Source organism: Drosophila subobscura, chromosome U (assembly GCF_008121235.1).
Source record: "Drosophila subobscura isolate 14011-0131.10 chromosome U, UCBerk_Dsub_1.0, whole genome shotgun sequence".
NCBI classification, from domain to species: Eukaryota; Metazoa; Arthropoda; class Insecta; order Diptera; family Drosophilidae; genus Drosophila; species Drosophila subobscura.
Genome location: NC_048534.1, coordinates 9,531,562 through 9,550,932, shown reverse-complemented (window position 1 = coordinate 9,550,932; position 19,371 = coordinate 9,531,562). Strand labels below are relative to the sequence as shown.

Below are 19,371 nucleotides of genomic sequence, written 5' to 3'. Positions count from 1 at the left end.
AACAAAACCGCGGTCACACTGCCTAATTTCACACTAATTTCATAAAAATCGTAATCAAGTGCTTAAATTATTTGCATTATTTTCAATACAAGAGTGCTCGCGGAGCTTTCGAAAGCTACAACCGTCAAGTCCAGTGCCGTGACAACGCTGGCGAGATAAAACAAAAACAAACTGATATATCACCTACAAAAACCCCAAAGCGAACGCAGAGGAATTTCACCATAGCACAAAGAACAGGGCAGTGGCTGCCAGCGCAGAGTGTATTCATTGCAATTAAACATGAAATTTGCTGCAACGACAACCAGAGCACAACATTTTTGTAGTATCGCCCAGCCAGAAGAGCACCAACAGCCGCGCAAGTGTATAAATAAAATACGATCGCGTCCAGTTTCGACCTTCATTCCTCAACCGCAATTGGTGTTCACCATTTCCAAACGCCGCGTGCAGCAGCAGCAGCAACAACAACACCGCCAAAGACAATTGTGTAGGATTGCTAAAAATTGGAAGCACCAAAGCTTTTGCATAGCTGCGTCCTGATCAAAACATCTCTTGATCTTTAGCCTAAAAGCCAACTAAATTTAATTATAACCTAAATTCTTGTGACAAAATCAATAAATCGGAAGGAACACGTGCGTTCCGTTGCCGCCAAAGCGTGTGTAGAGTAGACATTTTGTGTGTCGTCGTGTAGACTTCTCTCAGAGGATACACTCGGCTACAAGGAATTTTGTACCCTTTGTGTTTGTGTGAAACTAAGCAGGCAGGCCGACCAAATCAAACGAAAACGTCGTCGTTTTCAAATAAAATTCGTGAGAGACGCCAAATCAAAAACATCAACAATATGCCGAGACGCAACAAGAAATCAGGAGGAGCACAAGGCAAAGGTGAGTCACAAAAGCAGACGACAAAGAAAGAGAGAGTATGTTGGTAGTGTGAGTGCTCAAGTGTGTATGGGTGTGAGTGTGTAGTAGGAGTAAAATGCAGGCGTAACATTTGTATAGCTGCTTTGGCCTGACCTTTGCATTAGTCATGCGACGACGAAAATACTCTTCAAATATGTATGAATGTATTTTAGCTGACTTCCAAAAGTGTGAAAAGCTTTTCTGCTGTCCACAACCTGTTTGGCAATCGCTAAAATAATTATTTTTGTTTTGTTGCTGTGCTGGCACCAAAAGCTTTTCACGCGCTGCTCAGCTGGCTGAGCAATGAAACGGAATACAAAAACACACACATATGTACATTCAATGCCAGCTTATCAGAATTGACTCTTAATACGACACCGATGTATGCATGTGTTCAAGAGAATACAAATGAATGTGCTTCCCATCAGCCGTTATCGGTGTGCCATAATCTGTCTCGGAGAGCATGAGATAGAGAATGGGAACTTGTCCTCAATAAATGCGCATTAGTTGGTCCAGTTGCTCAGGCGAATTGGGGGTTGTTTGGGTTCAATTGAGCGTACGAGGAAGTCCGTCTATGGGCATGGATTCCTAAGTATCAATTAACCCAATTCATTCAAAACTGTTCAAGAACTTGTACTAGTTCCCCATTCACACTATAAATAAGCACGCGGAAGACTTTTTTCACATCTTGATGCATTGTGACCCACAAATTATGCAACTACTTATGCAGGCATAAAAAATGTACAGGTACATATACATACATATGTATGTACATCAATACGTACATCTCACTCTCGCTCTCTTTTTTCTCTCTTAATCGTAAGCTAAAATCAACTTTCAAAAGCAAACACAGACCCACTTTTTGGCCCAACAGCTGGTTTTCTCACTCTCCGCCTCCTTCTTCTTCTTCTTGTTACCGCATTTGTTGTTGCCTGAAAATAGTTTTGTGAAAGGTGGAAAATGCTAGACGGAGACGGAAATTGCCTTGTCCCCGATAGCGGCAGCAGCAGCAAGCACAGTCAGTGGGAAAGTTGTGCGCGCGTGGACACAGGTTTTTTTTCTTTGAAAAGAAAATGAAACAAAACTTGTTGCACAACATTGACTCTAAAACTGTTTCTCTGAAGGTCATTGCTGCTGTGCGGCACTAAAACGTAATTTCAATTTCTATTTGCATTTGTGTACAAAGGTTTGTACAAACTAACAGAAAATAAAAGCGAGAAAAAAGCGGAAATTCTTGGCCAACTTGTTGGTTAACAAATTTCTCAAACAGTTTTACAAGCAGCAATGCGATCCGCTGTTTACCGCTTCGAAATTTTTGTTTACAGTTTAAAATGAACTGGCCAATACGTTTTTTTCATCATTTACTTCACTTAAAGACAGTTTTACGACACTTTAAGATAAATATTAAATTATTTTATCCCTCTCTCCAACAGGCCGCACCAATGACTCGAATTCCGAGGACGAGTCCTTTGATAATGTGAGCGTTTATTCGCACGTCTCAGAGGTAGCATCGTCGGAGGCCAACGACGACCTGGCCAACGAGCGTTTCGAGGAGAAGTTCGAGAAGGCCCTGGAACAGGCCACCGAGAAGTCGGCCCAGACCCGTGTGCAGGCTCTGCAGGCCATCTGTGAGCTTCTGATGCATCGCTATATGCCCGATTACGTGGAGGATCGCAAGATGACGCTGATGGACTTTGTGGAGAAGAGCATTCGTCGCGGCAAGGGTCAGGAGCAGGTTTGGGGCGCACGTCTGGCCCCACTGCTGGTGCTGCAGATGGGCGGCGACAAGGGCATCTCCAAGGCCATGAATCAGTTTCTGTTAACCACCGTGCAGGACAAATCCATCAGTTTCGATGCCAGATCCAAGTGCGTCTCAGCTTTGGGTTTGCTCAGCTTCTTGGGCTGCGAGGATGTCGCCGAACTGGTCCGCCTCATGCAATATTTCGAGGCTATTTTCGCAGGCAGCTATCTGCGTGGCGACGACAAGACCCCAGTGTCGGTAACCGCCGAAGCGGGTGCTCTGCATGCCGAGGCTTTGAGTGCTTGGGGTCTGCTCCTCACGCTCATACCACCTGGTGATTTCGTGTCACTGATGACCACCGGAAATAACATGTTCCCGTAAGTGCATCAAACCTAGCGATTAATGCAGCAAAAATGTTTTCTAAACTGTTTTTCACTCACTTTGTAGATCGATCAAGAAGTTCTTGGGCCTTTTGCAGTCACCACATTTGGATGTACGCATGGCCGCTGGCGAAACCATTGCTTTGATACTGGAATCGGGCCGTGCCCACGATGATGACTTCCTTGAGGATGATATTGCTGAGCTGAGCGAGGCTGTCAAGCAGCTTGCCACCGATTCGCACAAGTATCGTGCCAAGCGCGATCGCAAGGCTCAGCGTGCCACCTTCCGGGATGTGTTGCGTTATCTAGAGGTGAGTGAAGCGACCCAAAAACCAACCCACTAAGAAGCGAAAACTTTGATTTACTCTCATTTATTTTAACCAAAAATGCAAACTGCAGAAGACACAAGACCAACAGGACACGCGAGTAGGTGTAATCCCTGCCATTCACGGCTTCATGTCGTTGCACGTAAACTTGAGCTCGTGCTTGCAGTAGTTGGCCAGACACTTGGAGTGATCGTGCAACTTGTTGCGCATAATCACACAGCCATTTCGGCTTATCGAGTCCATGTATTCGGTGAAGTCGGGCACCTTCCTGTACGTGGCCGGTGCCGCGTTCCAGTGCGAGTTGTTGCCCGAGGCAACGAAGCGCGACGAGTCCGCAAATGAGGTCTTGAACGGCTTGTACGTCTTCTCGCACTCATCCTGCGTCAGCTCGTAGCCCGTGGAGGTTTCCCTGTCCAGTTCGTTCATCACATTTGAGCGGAACTCGGAGCAGGGCGCCTTGTTGGTCAGGATCTTGTTGGCATTCAACTTGGAGGCAGCGTCCTCGGTCTTGAGACTCTCGTAAATGCCCTCGGGATACTCTTTCATGTCACAGAAGTCAATCTGGTACGTGGTGAACATGCGATTCTTCTCCAGCCTGCGGCTGAGCTCCTCCTTGGGCATCACCTTCAATCGCTCGTACAGATCGGGGTAGACAGTGCGCAGAATCTTGAGAAAGCGATTCGGCTGCAGCTTGAAGCAGTCCGTTTCATCAGAGAATGCCATCTTGTCCACTTGATACTGGGCCAGGGTTGTGGGTATGAGTCGTGGATCCACCAGTCTACCCATTGGCGCAATGCCCGTCCACTCCACGCCCGCGCAGTCTTTCCCGGCATCGGTTGGCGCCTTGATCTTATCCTCATCGATGCACTGACATTCGATGATCTTAGGGCCCGCCTGTCCCTCCAAGCCCTGGACGCGGGTTAGGAACTCGTACCGCTTGGCATTGGGCGGAATGTAGTCATGTTGATACGTGGTCACCAGCATTTTAATGTAAAATATTTCAAAATGTTGCAAAAGCTTCAACAAATAATTTTGAGAATTTTGTAAACTTTTTTTATAAAATTTTTTACAATACAAAAATTTATCTGAGCATAGATTTTGATCTGTTTACAACGAAACTAAAAGTTTAACTGAGCCAAATGAGAGTTTTTCTGGTTAAAGTATAGAAAATTTATTGGAATTTCAATGCCAGGCCTACTAAAAATAATATTTTTATAATTTCAGGAGGACATTTCACCAGAAATCAACATTCGTTTTGGTACGGAGTCTTTGACACTGGATTCGTGGTCCATTCACCATCAGTATTCATCCCTGTGCACAGTGATGGGCCCTGGCATGACCTCACAGCTGCAGGAGAACGAGTTCATACGCGACATTTTCGAGCTGGGAGCACGTCCAACCAACACTGGCATCAATGGCAATGCCAAGATCAAGCCAACCAAGCTGGAGCGCGTAAGTTGATTGATCTGATCAGATATCGAGGAACTGTCTAACTTTGGTTTTTTATTCCCTTAGCATCTGGTGAATGCTGCCGCATTCAAGGCACGCTCCATTTCGCGTGGCAAGAACCGCGACAAGCGATCGGCCGTCGTCACTTAAAACTGAAATCACCCCAACCAAATCCCAACAGCGAAACACTCTCAAAACATAAGAAAACATAACGAAACGAAACCCTTCTCAAAATCCCATAGCCAACGACCCGATAGTTGAATTGTTTCTAATTTTAGCATAGCCAAAGCTGAAACTAAGTCTAAATTTTAGGATATGTTTCTTGGAAAATCAACACAAATGCAACAAAATTGGATTATTTCTAAACACTCTAAAACACAGAAATGGGCCATTATTATTATTATTATATATTAGCATTAACACAATATTAAATTGTGTGAGTGCCTGTGTATCGATCTGAATTTTTGCACTTTAGTTTTTGTTATGTACATGAAAATTTAGCATTGTCTCGCCGCATGACTCCCCCCCTTTTCGGGGTGCAGATGCGTGGCATGCCTCTTACGTTGTTGATCTTGATTTACACTTGGAATATACTTACATAAACTACATATAAATATACAAAATCTAAGCATAAACCTATTACTGCTTCGATGTCGTTGCTCTAAAAGTAGTTTAAAACAAACAAAAGAATAACTACATTTAGTCAAAGCTTGACTTGGATTTTATTATGCATATTATATAAGCTATATAAATATATTTGTTTTATAGAAATTACATGTAAAATAAATAACTTTAGGCTTAAAAACTCAATGAAATGCATTTCTGTCTTGGATTTGGTCGGGGTCCCGTCTGGGGACAGTTTTGGCTACTACAGAATCGGCCTGAACAACATACCGAGCATAAATCTACTGGCTACACGACAACTTGGCAATTCTATTTGAACTTTGCTGAAATAGATACTTTGAAGTACACCCAATTGATGCCTCTAAAAAACAATGCTAAGATCAAAAGAATGTTATTTGAATGGTATTACTTTTTAAATGCTTTTCGGTGGATAGATTTGTGAACCCTATTCATACAGAAACACCAGCAAATAATTGTCTGTTCAACTTTCCTCTAATAACACTATTCCACACGATTTTTCCCCAAGGAAACCAACTTTTTCTACAAAATTTGGAGCTTAAAAATATAAAATATAAAAATATGATATTCTGTGTCCTGTATTTTTTTGTAAGCAGGTGCATTATTTTGGCGACGTTTAAGGTATTGCACATGAAAATCTATGGAGAGTCGTCTGAGCTAAAATTAGTTGACACAAAATATAAAAGAGTTTTTGGGTCCCATTTTTAGCTGCGTCATTTTGCTTCTCAGAGTGGCAAAAGAATGTTCTTTACAACCTGATCTGAAGATACTTAAATTGTGTGAAAAAATGACCAGCTATTAAAATTTGTTCGAAAAAAAGTTCTGACATAGAAACAAAACTAAAATTCATTAAACAATTTTAATGCCCCAAATCTATCAGAAAAAACTATGTGTCGATTTTGTCGCATAGTGTAATATATAATTTTTCCCTGAATTTCCACATGTCAGCAGAGCAGGTCCAATCCCCAGATGTTTATCAAAAAAGAATTAAAAATGGTATTTTTATAAATTTTATATAATTATTATTAACTTGTTTGTTTTTATCACAAAAAATTGTATATATGGTAGCTTAAATTGTATGTAAATCATTGTGGGGCTTTTCGTTTTCGTTTTACTTTTGCTTTGACAAAAATTGTGTGTTCCGGATACAATAAAATTGATATACTACAAATATATACTTATGGTGTGTGGGTGTGGTTGATAAATTATGATCTGGATAGGATATAGCTTAGGAATTAATACGATGGTTATTCCAATTGAATACAAAAGTCAAAACTGATACGCTTAAATTAATATTCGCCAAGTTGTGTGCAGATGCAAAGGACACGTGTGGGGGTGGGGGGGCTCATGAAAAATGCTTTCATAAATTAATTGTTAATAAAAGTAAGCTACAAACTACAGATCAGAGCCCACAATCTGGGCGACTGATCACTGGCGCATCGAAGCTCTATCTCTAAGTATTTACTCTTCGCTCTCGGCTCGCTCTTTTCAGGCTACTTGGCAACGCGTTCATAATCTCAAGACGTTTCTATCTGTTTCTGTTTCTGTTTTTTTCGTGTAAGTGTGATACTGGCTTATATGCTTAGAGACTAATAATATTTGGCTTCTTGTAATACATTTCCACTGCTTGAAATCTGCATGATAATTTGAGAGACACAATTGACTCGGTAACTACTTTTCTACTCACTACGTTGGGCATCATCTTTCTTACTTTTTATGTACACGTTTGAGGGAAGGTTATGTGTGATGTGGATTGAGCAAAATGTGTGCATAAAACGCATTCTAAACTAGATGCAAATAAGTAAGTAATAATGTCTGTAAGTTCTGCTCAACTGCGCTGCTGACTCTCCTTATGGCATGTACGCTCTTTCCTCCTCCCTCAACCTATTAAGAGGCAGCGCCAGTTCGTGCTGCCGCTGCCGATGTACTGGCAGCGCTAACATCCTCGCAAATGGTGTGAAGCTTCTCCATCTCCGAGCTGGTCACAATATTGATGGAGCTAACTTTGGCACGCTGATAGGCCACCACGGTATTCTCACCCAGACACTTGACACACACATAGCCAATGAGCACGGCCACGCCGACGGTCATGACTCGCACCAGAGGGTCCACATACATCTGGATAACCACCCAGGCAGCGGCGCCCGTCACGCACATCAGAGTGATCAGTATCACCGTCTTGGACCAGTGCTGGATGGTAAAGCCCTTGTCCCACTCGAGTCTGTTGAAGCGCAGAAATTTGTTGATTAATAAGCTTTCGACTCGGATGCTTTATATACTCACTTTTTGGACTTTTCTATCTCGTAGGGATGGCCGCACACCTTGCAGGACAGCTGGGCCTCCGTTTTGCTGCAGCTCTCGACCAGCCAGCGTTTGAGGCACTCGTGATGGACAGAGCTAACGTCGCCAGTGCAGCGGCAGGGCTGAATTAAGGGCTCGGGCTTGTCATTGTCGTAGCATATCCAGCAATCCTTTTTCGCCAGAAATGACTGACCCTCCTCGGGCGAGAGCTTATTGGTTTCGGCATTCAACGTGGGTATCGACGGATCAATCTGGCGGGAGAGCAACTTGCGCGGATTCAGTATCCAGAGCTGTTCGGGCGCCATCGAGTTCCACAGGCAGCAGGGGAACCACAGAGCAACGCCAATCTCAGCAATACGGAAAATGATGTCATGCCAGTTGCGAGAGTTCACAGGAACCCTGAGGACAGGTAAAACTTGGATTTTAGTAGCCATTTGTAAAACTTTTCCTCGGGCTTAACCACTTACTTGGTCTTCCAGAAATCGCCCAGAGTTTCGGAGGTGAGAAAGCCAACAATCACGATGAGCATTACCGCCTGACTGAGCAGTCCGAAGCGTGACTGGTGGAGCTGTGAGGCATTCACAATCGCCTCGCTGGGACCCAGAATCTTGCCCGTTTGGTCGTAGACAAAGCCGCCGCGCAGCTTGAAGAACACCTCCACGCCGTAAATGAGAAAGAAGACGACAACGATCAGCAGCAGAACGGCATAGCAGCCATTGAATATGTGCGCGTAGTCCCGCCGCTCCGCATTGATCAGCGAGCTGAAGACCTCAATTCCAAACAGGCTGTACAGGAAAAAGTTGAAGGCCACAAAGCCGAGGAAACTCTTCGACAGGAACTGCGACTTCTCCCAGCGAATGTCGCGCAGGTGAAAGATCTGAAAGCAGTCCGACAGTCAACGTATCAATGAATAATGCCACATTAGTGAGTGCCCGTACACCTATTGCCTGCCTGCTGCCTGCCTGCCAGTTGTTTCCAAAGTTTAATTAATGCTTGCGATACTACTCGCTCATATGTATAATAGAAACTGTGCACTCTGTGTTGGCCTATCAATATAGGTCTCGGTGCCCGTGCCCCAAGATACGCTGCGCAGAAGTGTATAGCGAAAACAATTGAATTCTAAGTACACTTGCACCTAAGGCGACCAAAGTACAGACGTACTTGAGTCGATACTAAACAATAGAACAACATCGCAGCAGCACACAATTTTCACCTTAGTTCCCATCATACTTAAGCTGAGAGCTGCTCTTCCAATTCCCATGGTCTATGTGCGATTAAATAATAGCCATTTTGGGGGGATGACTATTTTTACTAAATATAGAGATGAACTCGTGACTGGCAATATAGCCCCTGCTTTGCCTTATCAGAGAAATTTATTGAGTGTATTCCACAAACAGCCGCAGTCATAGTGGCACAGCTACAGACATTATCTATGACTGTGAGTGTTATCTACACATATTCAAATGCGTTAAATTAAAGCTGGGTGTAGTAGAAGCAACTTATGGGAGTTGTGGCCATTCGCGTCGAGCATTTGTCGAACATTTATCGAAATGTTGCTGGCAGCGAAGGGCGGTCCAAAACAGATGTTTATCTTTACATTTATCAATAAATCAACTGCAATATATTAAGCTCTCTATGGGCCATCATGGAGGTCTTGTGACTTAACGCTCACGTGTGAGCCAGAAGAGGTTTCAATCTTGTGATATTCCCCTCAATACTCAATGAATACTTGAAATTGAGGCGTTAAGTGACTCATTTTAGACTGTCACAAGTGCCTTTCGGCTATCTATTACATGATTATCTATTCTCCCAGTTTCCCAGTTTCTCCCAGTTTTTCTGCTCATCCTTAGGCTTAGGATCCGGCACTGCAACTCACCTCGGCCCACATGCAGACAATCAGGGAGGCGCAGGTCATCAGCAATGGATAGTAGGCGGACATCAGTGTTACGGCCCATTGAGGCTGTAAATCCAACTGAAAATATACAATTCAAATATTAATCGTAAATTTAATGTTAATTCAAGGGACAACGCGCACTCACCGGTGTGGTAAAGTAGGCCCCGCGCAGGGAGGCCGCCACAAAGACCATAAAGTAGAGCAGCTTCTGTGTGGTGATGCGACAGGCCCTGAGAATGGAGGGCTGCTTGAGACGCTGGTACTCGGCCACAATGCAGATGAGCAGCTGAATGACAGAGACGAGGGCCACCACATAGAAGACGGTGGAGATGCCGGCATAGTACGGCAGATTGAAGAAGTTGCACTCATCGCCGGCATAACGAATGTCGCAGACACAGGTGTGGTTCACGCAGTCACCCCGTCCGGAGCAGCTGAGATCATTGTCGGGCGTGAAGGGGCCGTAGATGCTGCCGGCCGGGGCTTTGCTGTGTCCATTCCGCATCTGGAGATTGGCGGTTGCCGTCGCCTCCAGAGGCGATTGCAGAACGCGCTTCGAGCACCGCATTAAGGTATCCAAACTGGGCAGCATCCTATTTTACATTAACTGCAAAGAAAAGTACAATAAAAAATGGGTTAGTTCTACAGGGTACAAGGGTAACGCATCCACAAAGGGCTTCGTTTTTGCATAAACATTTCCATACGTGTCTGTGGCTGTGCGTGTCTCTGTCTATGTTTGGGTTCGTTTTAAAAGCAAATGCAAATGTTTACCCATCCGTACCGGCCATGGCCGTACTTGGGGGCAAGCCCAAAAATAAACAAGCAGCAGTGCCATTAGGGGTACTCGCTGAACGAAAAAAAAAAAACAGAACCAGATTTAAGCAACGGAATAGAATTAATTAATTAAATTCTATTCTAACATTTTATGCTATCATTTACTTAAAAAAAAAAAAACAATTTCCATGCTATACTCATTCCAGAACTTAGTTTTAAATCAGAAATCAGAAACAACATTTATGGCGTGTGCATGACGCGGAAAATTAATGCTCGAAGAGTGCTATGCTCTTGTTGTTATTGCCCCTGCCCAATTATACAAAATTTTACCATTAGATAACTTCGTTTCCATTTTAAATATTGACCAACCCTACTAAGCTTTAAGCAGTCATCCGTCTCCTCCACACCCCAGGGTTTTGTGTGCCGGCAGAATGAAAATGAAATTGCCAGCACTTGGTGGTCCTCAGGGGGAGGCGTGTTTTAAGGGGAGAGTGTGGGCTTTATAATGCCAGCTACGATTCTACGGCCCGTCCCCACCCAACCATCCATCAATCAAAAAATATAAAAAAACACACACATAGAGGAGACTGAGGCATCGATAATAATGCCTGCCAGCAACCTGACACCCACAATATCAGAAATACGAACACAAAAGCATTCAACATTGCGACTGAGAGAGACATTCGGACATCAGGCAAATCCATTGAGCATTGAGCTGTCGCTGAGCTACATCCAAAGCAATTAAGTTGCACGAGGTGTTGAGTCGTTGAATACTCGAGAATACTTTTTGATGCATTCCCTCCACACTCAATTGCAAAATGGTTAAAATGAAACTGAGTGTTAAGCAATTGTTTTTTTGTGTGCTCTCAATTAGTTTATTGGTTTTTAATAGGTTAAGTTTTTAAGTTATCGCTTTAAGAGTGCAGCGATAGCTAGGTTTTCCGAGAAATAGTCGCAAGTAAATGTGAAAATGTGTGTTTTGCTCTCTTACGTGACATTTGAAACAAAGCCGCTTATAGCTCGTTGTAGTAAACATTCTGGCTGTTAAATATTTCGAGAAATAATCTACACAGCAGCCGGTTTGTGGGGAACATTTCTCGATAGTTTGTCGAGAAATTCATATTCATATCATGTCATAATACTATTCCTCTTGGTACAAACAAACATGTCCTTATGAGCCATCTTTGCTCACTTATTTGACAAGCATTTGTTGAAGAACAAATAATAAATTAAGCACACACCAAACGAACATATAAGGTTGTTTAGGTTATGCATATAAGCGGCGTACATATATGGATGTTTTTTCCATTTTAGTCACTTGTATTAGTTTTTGCTGCTTTCCGCTGTCAACAACAAATCCACAAAAACAACAGCAACGACAAATGAGTACGAGACTCTACTTCGGTCGCCAACAGGCGAATGGAAGTGCGGACGGACGGGCGATAAGATAAAGTCAAACCAAAAGTCAAACGCGACAATAAGCGAAACGAACCGAAACGAACAGAGAGAATTTAAGCTAAATTTCACATAAATGCACAAAGTAAAATTCAGTAAAATTATACACACTGCACTCAGGGAAGTGCAAAATGTTTTACAAATCTGGATTCTTGTGCAGTTTTATACGTAAAATTAGATATTATTCAATTACTAAACACTTTGATAAGAAATCAATTGCTGATAAGATTGAGAATTGATTAAATTCGAGCAGAAACTAGCATTCATTATTTTAAATGATTCGAAGGTTGCGCTTTTGATATTTCGATTTCAATGCGAATTTCGTTTGTTTGTTATATATTCGTGAAACGCACTGTCGGACAAAGGGCGCTCTGGATTACGTTTTGGCTCTAGCTCTAGGGTTTTGATTTAGAGGCCTCTCGCGGCGTCCAAGCGAAGTTTATTAGAGCGGAAATATTGTGGCAAAAAAAAAAACAAAGAGCATTGGCCAATGAAAGGGTGGGCGGTAGAGTAGAGGGTTTGGCAATCAACTGATTACACAGATGGTCTGCTGATAATACGCACACACACACACATACCATTATAGGAAATTTCCTTTTTTTTGCGCCTTGCTTTCGGTTTCATTTGTTGCATGCTACGCGTAGATCATGCTGCTGAAACCTCTTCCAATGGGTTGCGTTTCCTTTTATTTTCTTTCTTTCTTATTTATATTACAACACGAAAATAGCACAAAGGCACACACACTAAGCACACTATTTATTAGTTTTGTTTGCTTGTCGAACTTATGGTATACATAAATAGTTTAGAGAACGTTGCGGCGTTACGAAAAGAGCGCCCCGTACGATCATAGGCGCGAAGCGGGCAAGACTGAGCAGTCCGATCTTCCATGGGGCCCCCAAAAGAGACACACATTCATATGTATGACTCAACAACTAGCACAGCTCTGTTGGCCCCAACACGTTATCACTGCTCTCTCTTTCGCTCTCTTTTACGCTCTTGCTCTCTCTCTCTCTCAAGCAGAGCTGCGGGCAAGCAGTTCATTTTGGATGAGCTTCCGCGTACTCGCACTATTCACCGCTTACTGGTCCCTAAATTCCACAGCTCCGTCAATTAATTTCCATCACAATATGTCGGCTTAATAAACGCTTCCATCAACAAACTGAACAGCAAATTCTTTTCGCTTTTTTTTATCCTCGGTACATATTTTTGAAAATTGATATTAATTGTATGGCCCCATTGGAACACATGATATTAATTTCTTTTGCAGCCTATCGGTTGGTTTTTTTTCTAAAATTAATACAATACTGTTGACAACATTTGAATAAATAATAATGTATGATACACTGTTTATCATATATTTTTCCATATTTTTCAATCCCACCACGCTGGCTAATCATACACAAAGTGCGATGGACTCTCTGCAAACCAAGAGCCGGTCAAGCTTAGAAAAAAACAAAACAACCAAGTTGAAACTTGTTTTGAACGCCTGCAGCTGAGACTTACATACATTTAACTGGTTTTTGTAGCTACTACCCACTGGCAAAAGAGAGATAAGAAAGAGAGAGAGAGACTCAAAGAAAAGTCAGCGACTCTGGTTGAATTTACGCTCCAGATGGTGTTTGTTTTATATGTACATATGTATTTTTATTTGCTTGTACTGATAGTTCAAATACTCCAAAGTGATTCCAGCCGTCTCAAAAACTCCGAAATAATACACCACCCAGTTTGGTAGATTTGTATACGAATAATAAAAACACAACAAAATAATGTTTGATAATTTATTTTCGACCACACACTTGTCTAAGCCCTAGTGTATAATTCTATATAATTTACATACTTTTCGTGGACTGTTCTTTCGTGTTTAAGTAGGTAGCGTGTCTAAGACAACGCCTTCAAAACAAATTTAGGAAAATCCAGTAAAAGGAAAACATAATGTGAAAATTACACCCATTTGACTGTGTGGGCGAGAACAGGAGTTAACCACGAAGAAAATTCTGTTTGTGTTAATTTTAAAAGAACGAGGCGGAACGCTTCCTAATCAAGAGGCGTTACTTCAAATGGTGATATTTGTTTAGGTCATAAATGGGGTATTGGGATGTATAGAACAATTACTAGCAGATGGCAACTAGAAGCACAATTTGTCTCGTAAAAATTAGAGCTCACAAGCAGAATTACTCAAGGCTCTTTTGTGCCTACGTGAGATGTATGTATGTACATAGGTGCGTTTCTTGATTGATAATATATTGAACAAATATGTAGAGAACATCACGATCACCAATCGAACACAACCGTACCCAAAGTCACTTGAAAAGTTAGAACTCACGACCTTTAAATTCAAATTAAATTAACTCTTGTGTGTCGTCGCATTGCTGGGCGCCCCTAAAAGACAACCTGTTTGGCGTATATGAGTCAATTAATTTCTATTTAGCTGTCATTAGTGTTCATCAAAAGGAAAACTCAAATAATCCAAGAGAAAAGCCAACAACAGCAGCGTGAAGCGTACAACGTGATCGTCTCCGACTTGTTAATTGAGGCAATAATTGAGCGAATGTTGAAATATGTCGCAAAAATTATCTTCAAATTATTGCAAATGTGAATTAAAGTGAGAAAATAAATACATGTGCATGAAGAAAAGAATATGGGGCTTACGTAAATGTCGGATTTCGGTCAGTTTTCCACAGAACACCTCATTGAACTAGTTCCTGCACAGAGCTGCGGACGACTTATTTCTAGACTAAATATTCTCTAAAATACAATTCATGGGCAGGCCCAAAAGTTGTGTACTTATTGCACTGATTGCAGAATCCACTAATGAAAATCCAAGTAAGGGAAAAAAATTCACAGTTGCCGGTTTGAAGGAGTTGTAGGTCAGTGTGTAAAGAGGTTATTATACATGAATAATAGCCAATTGCACACATCTCAAGTAGATTTTATTTACATGGAAATATCACCTAAAATATCTACAAAATGAAATTCTTCTTCTGCTGGTATTAAGTTTGGATACTATTCCATCACGATGGTATTATTGTATGAATGACAATGGTGATCGTCATCGTAAATATACATGGGGCTCTGTTGTCTTATCGCTGACATCCATAGTCCAATAAGAGATACACAAAAATATGAAATTGATTTTAAAAAGTGTCGCATTGGGACGACAGCCTTTCATTCGGATCAACAATATATAAGCAATATTCTAAATAATATATTATAAAAGGTTGACAGTATATAAAATTCTGAAAAATGTCTGACAATAACTTTAATAAATTTCGGACTAACTATAAATTCCATTGTAGTTCTAAACATTTCAAACATCTAAGGAATTAATCTATCAGTGCGTAGCTGAACGGGCACTAAATGTTGATATAAATAAATTCAACTCGTTCGATTGCGCCGTTCTATGAAAAGTTGTTTCTTATTTGCAGCCTCATAAATCAAGGGAGTGCGAACACACGTACTACCATACCAGATAAAACTACTATATACGAGTTTAAAGAATATTTCCATGCAGAATATATGTATGTATGTATATACATACATTTTTATACTAAATAAACAAGTCAGTTCGGTGGTCATGCGGGTAGAATAAACAACTCTATGTACGTGGCGAAGCTCCATCTACTAAATACTCACAAAGCAATATCATCCATTTTGGGGGCTACGATTTTTGGGTGCTCAGGGGAGAATATTTTTGCAAGTATTGACCCACTGAGCAGTGCTAAGCGTAAGCTGAAAGAGAAGCGCTGATGTTAGCTATATTTATGAATGTACACAAGAGTTTTACATCCACAAAATCAGAAGAAAAGTCGCCACAAAAAAAAAACAACAAACTAAGAAATTCAACTTTGAAGAAAATCAAACTGTAGAGGAACGGGCGCAAGGGAGGAACTTAAATTTGGTTCTGGTATCTGCTATCTGGGGTATCCACTGACGTTCGTCGAAAAGTGTAAAGTTCAAATATAAAGAAATCAAATACAAAGTCCAAAGAAGATATTAATGATTTGAAATTAACGAGTGTCTGGGAAAGTGGAGATTGCTTGAAAAATTAAAATACATTTATACTTAAAAATCGTAAATTGTTTATAATAGATTGTAGATCCAAGTCCAATAATATTTTTATAAGTAAATGGCATCAAATTTAGGTTTCTTTTTATAATCTAGCTTACTCTCAAGGAAAGGATTTGCAAATAAGGTAAACTACTTTATATTGGAAAATTGATTTTTCTGTTCAACATATCCGTAAGTTCAACGATCTCCCACACCCAAGCTTTGGAGGTTGCACGGTAACATATTCCAAGTCACTTACAAATGTACATATGTACATATGTATGTATGGAAGTGGTTCTCCATTCGTGTCATTTGAAATAATATCGTTGTTCAGTTACAGCCTTAGTGGAAATGGTGTAGTTAACGCATAAACAAATCCGAAGTCAAGGTATACGTTGTATGTACATTACCGCCCACCACCTAACCCAAGCTCTGGCACAACAAATAAAAAAAAAACAACAAGGCCGGTATCCTTGGTTAGAATTCAAAGTCTAGGCAATAAAATAAATCCCCATTCCGACGACTGGCGTTATTCATTTCCCACATCGACGGGAGCCACCGCCATCGTCAACATCGGGTAATTTTATACAACAGCATTTTCTGCCTACATTTACATTTCATATTGCCTCCTCGCGGCCGTCTCCCTTTCTCCTAAGGTGCCAGCGCGTGCCATCGGCATCTGAAATAGCAACGACGAAAGAAGACACCAATAAAGCACACGTACCAAACCAAAGTAACTGTAAGCGATTTAAGTGGATGTGCGAGCGAGCGAGTCAGCGAAGAAATTGACTCTTTGCACTGACCTGTCCCTCCTTTTCGCGTGCATGGGGTGGGAGGAGTGGCTATTTTGCGGGTGTTGCAGAAAAATCATAAATGCAAACAATCAAATTGAGTACGATAGTGCACGGTGCACTTAGAGTATGAGGCAGACGAGTATGAGTGCAATCAATTAAACTGATTGAATCACTTTTAAATGAAACGCCTTGGCCGTGTCAGTCAGCCACTCGTCAGTGGGTGGAGGGAGGCAGGGCACTGCAGTTGCGTGTGTTTGTGTGAGCTGATGAGAAAGTGAAAAGGGGCTTTGATCTCGTCTCGTGTCAGGGTATGCACAGTGAAGACAAATTGCATGTTTTATAAAAAGAATTCAGGCCGCAAGTTGACATTTTTATCAGCTAGTAGAATTTTTAGAAAGATATTCCCGTATGAAAACAAAGATTCGTTAAAGAAGTTCTACTGTGTTTATTACATTTTAACTACGGTAAAATATCATTTGAATTATACAACGTGTCCAGTAAATGGCCTCTCATCGCAGCTTTCATTTAAGTTTTTTTTCTTACTATTTATCAGCTCTTCATATCGAATATGTACTGCGTAGATACACACAAGCGCACACATTCAAGCAAAGCAATTTATTTTGTTGGCGCTTGTCGTCGCTGAACGTAAGGGTTCCCTGTACCCAGCAATCAGGTTTTAGGTGCAAGCAAATAGACAATAATTCTTTCGAAAGCAGAGCTAGACGGCAGAGGGAGACATCGAGATAATTACAGTTTTGGCGGCTAAAATGATAAAAATACACAGACGTGGCCCAACAAATAAAATGCGCAAAAGTGAATGAACGCACACACCGGCAGTCAAACATACATCCATATGTGTATGTATGTACATATGCATGTATACAATGTATTTATCCACATACAAGCTCAAAACATGCCGTTACTTATGGCGAATGACGAGGCGCAGAAAACAGTGTGTGTGAGAGAGAGAGGGAGGCGTTAGCTTGGCGAAGAGTACGCGTTGAGTGCAATTTAGGTGCAGCTGCACCGAGGCGAACGTAGGCACACTTGAATCCGCTGAAGCAGAAATTTGTCAGAAGCAGTACCAATGGGGATAAAAGGAAGGAAACAGAGAGGGGTTTTTATACAAGTCTTCTCCTATTGGGTCCAATTCAAAAAGAAATTTGGCAGCGCTCATCCTAGTGTAGGGCAAAATGAGAACAAATTTCATATTAGCAACATAAATTCTGGCGGCGTAATCTTCTTATATTTGTATGACGCTTCAGTATCAATGGTGGGAATGAGTCAGGTTAGTCTGGGGACCTGGAGTGCACCTGGAACTATTCGCTAATGAGTCACAGTTCAGCACGCGACAGCGTTAAAGGCTTGGAAAAATAACATACATATGTACATACATACATACATAATTGTTGATATTTATGCTTATTGTACACGAACCTCTCTCCCTACCCGAAACTAGAACTCACCTAATACTTTTTGCAATAAAAGAATATGATGATTTCAAACGAATACTGCTTTGTTTTGTTGATGGTGGAGTTATTTGCACACTAGTTTTTATGTTTGTGTTTTTTGAAACAAACGGTATTACATAAATTTTCGCATATATTTATTTCATATATCACAGGACTCTCCGTCGTTCTAGAGTCCAGCCACGTCAGAGCGCTGATAGGTGATTTTCAACAACTCATCTGGCATTTTCAAGATATTCTTATTTAAGATTGACAATTTGTTAATGTTGATCTCAGCTTATTTTATTTATTTTATTTCGTTTTTTATATTTCGTACAGGCAGCTGCTGCAGTGGGACTGCGTATTTAACGATAAAATATACCGCACTATCCTCAAAAGTATACCGAAATGTACCTTGTCATTTTAAAAGTATACCGTAAATATTAAAAATTAATTCCCCACAAGATTGGCTAGTTTTCATGACTTCCTTTTTTTGGATTGTTTACAAAATTCTTGGTTTCGCAGCAATCTGCTCACTGCACACTTGATGGCCCATACAAATTATGTTGCAACTTCGTCGAGTTTTCCGTCTTTGTTCAGTGTCCGATTGTATCGCTGTATATCGACTACTTTCTGGCACTGAGACCAAGGTGAATTAACAGGTGAGGTAGTCCGATAAAGTTCAAATGAAGTTTCACAAACTTTTTCGATGGCGAAGCAACCTATCTTTATAGTAAATTCGACCTAATTTAAGCTCTGGAAGCTAGTAGTTGTTATTAGTAGTTGGTTTTTAAATAGTCTTACAGTTATTTGTAATTGTTATTTTGTATTTTATAATATATATCGAAATTTCAGATATATCGGGTAGTCGAAAACGGCTTGCATTTAAAAATTATAAACTATAAATAAGAATGTCTGTTAGCAAAGCTAAAATTGGCGTTTACAAGGGCATAAAGGGCAAAGAAAGTGCAGGAATGCTCTCTAAAGCCATCAACCTCCTCGATGTGGAGGCCGCCGCGCACTTTGAGGCCCCACCTGATAAGGTTGAGGTGGATGGCATCCGGAATATGTTGAAGTGTTTTTTTTAACGATATGGGGACTTCCCATCAGAAATTGCAAAACTTCGACGGCCTAGCCGTCCTTAGGCCCAGCATAACAACCTGAAACTCCGCACCGAAGTATTGATGGTTAGTCGAAGAAGGAACGCAAATGCGACTCTGTTAG

General features: G+C 41.3%; 3 protein-coding genes across 4 annotated transcripts; 1 reads left to right on the top strand and 2 right to left on the bottom strand.

Moving 5' to 3' along the window:
* Positions 1 to 36: 36 nt before the first annotated feature.
* Positions 37 to 4,956, top strand: LOC117900672 (interferon-related developmental regulator 2). The gene is made up of 5 exons (XM_034811117.1): positions 37 to 881; positions 2,333 to 3,017; positions 3,088 to 3,331; positions 4,571 to 4,798; positions 4,862 to 4,956. Exons 1-5 carry the CDS (start codon positions 839 to 841, stop codon positions 4,943 to 4,945), a joined length of 1,284 nt encoding a protein of 427 aa, XP_034667008.1. The 5' UTR covers positions 37 to 838; the 3' UTR covers positions 4,946 to 4,956.
* Positions 3,367 to 4,396, bottom strand: LOC117900673. The gene has a single exon (XM_034811118.1). The coding sequence runs from the start codon at positions 4,328 to 4,330 to the stop codon at positions 3,467 to 3,469; it is 864 nt and encodes a 287-aa protein (XP_034667009.1). The 5' UTR covers positions 4,331 to 4,396; the 3' UTR covers positions 3,367 to 3,466.
* Positions 4,957 to 6,899: 1,943 nt separating the features above from the next.
* Positions 6,900 to 18,484, bottom strand: LOC117900807. Of its 2 annotated transcripts, none has more exons than XM_034811294.1 (6): positions 18,166 to 18,484; positions 9,778 to 10,236; positions 9,615 to 9,710; positions 8,206 to 8,615; positions 7,721 to 8,137; positions 6,900 to 7,658 (listed from the first exon to the last, which is right to left on the bottom strand). In XM_034811294.1, the coding sequence occupies exons 2-6, from the start codon at positions 10,219 to 10,221 to the stop codon at positions 7,325 to 7,327; spliced, it is 1,701 nt and encodes a 566-aa protein (XP_034667185.1). In that variant the 5' UTR covers positions 10,222 to 10,236; positions 18,166 to 18,484; the 3' UTR covers positions 6,900 to 7,324. The 2 variants fall into 2 exon arrangements, with proteins under 2 accessions (XP_034667185.1, XP_034667186.1); XM_034811295.1 differs by lacking the exon at positions 18,166 to 18,484 and adding an exon at positions 12,437 to 12,633.
* Positions 18,485 to 19,371: the final 887 nt, after the last annotated feature.

Bases quoted from the DNA above. Each gene is read 5' to 3' on its own strand.
- LOC117900673 (XM_034811118.1), bottom strand. From the start codon at position 4,330: ATGCTGGTGACCACGTATCAACATGACTACATTCCGCCCAATGCCAAG.
- LOC117900807 (XM_034811294.1), bottom strand. From the start codon at position 10,221: ATGCTGCCCAGTTTGGATACCTTAATGCGGTGCTCGAAGCGCGTTCTG. The intron at 9,711-9,777 runs GTGAGTGCGCGT...GTATATTTTCAG, and splicing joins GGGCCTACTTTACCACACCG to TTGGATTTACAGCCTCAATG. The intron at 8,138-8,205 runs GTAAGTGGTTAA...ACCTGTCCTCAG, and splicing joins GGCGATTTCTGGAAGACCAA to GGTTCCTGTGAACTCTCGCA.
- LOC117900672 (XM_034811117.1), top strand. From the start codon at position 839: ATGCCGAGACGCAACAAGAAATCAGGAGGAGCACAAGGCAAAG. The intron at 3,332-4,570 runs GTGAGTGAAGCG...TTATAATTTCAG, and splicing joins ATGTGTTGCGTTATCTAGAG to GAGGACATTTCACCAGAAAT. The intron at 4,799-4,861 runs GTAAGTTGATTG...TTATTCCCTTAG, and splicing joins AGCCAACCAAGCTGGAGCGC to CATCTGGTGAATGCTGCCGC.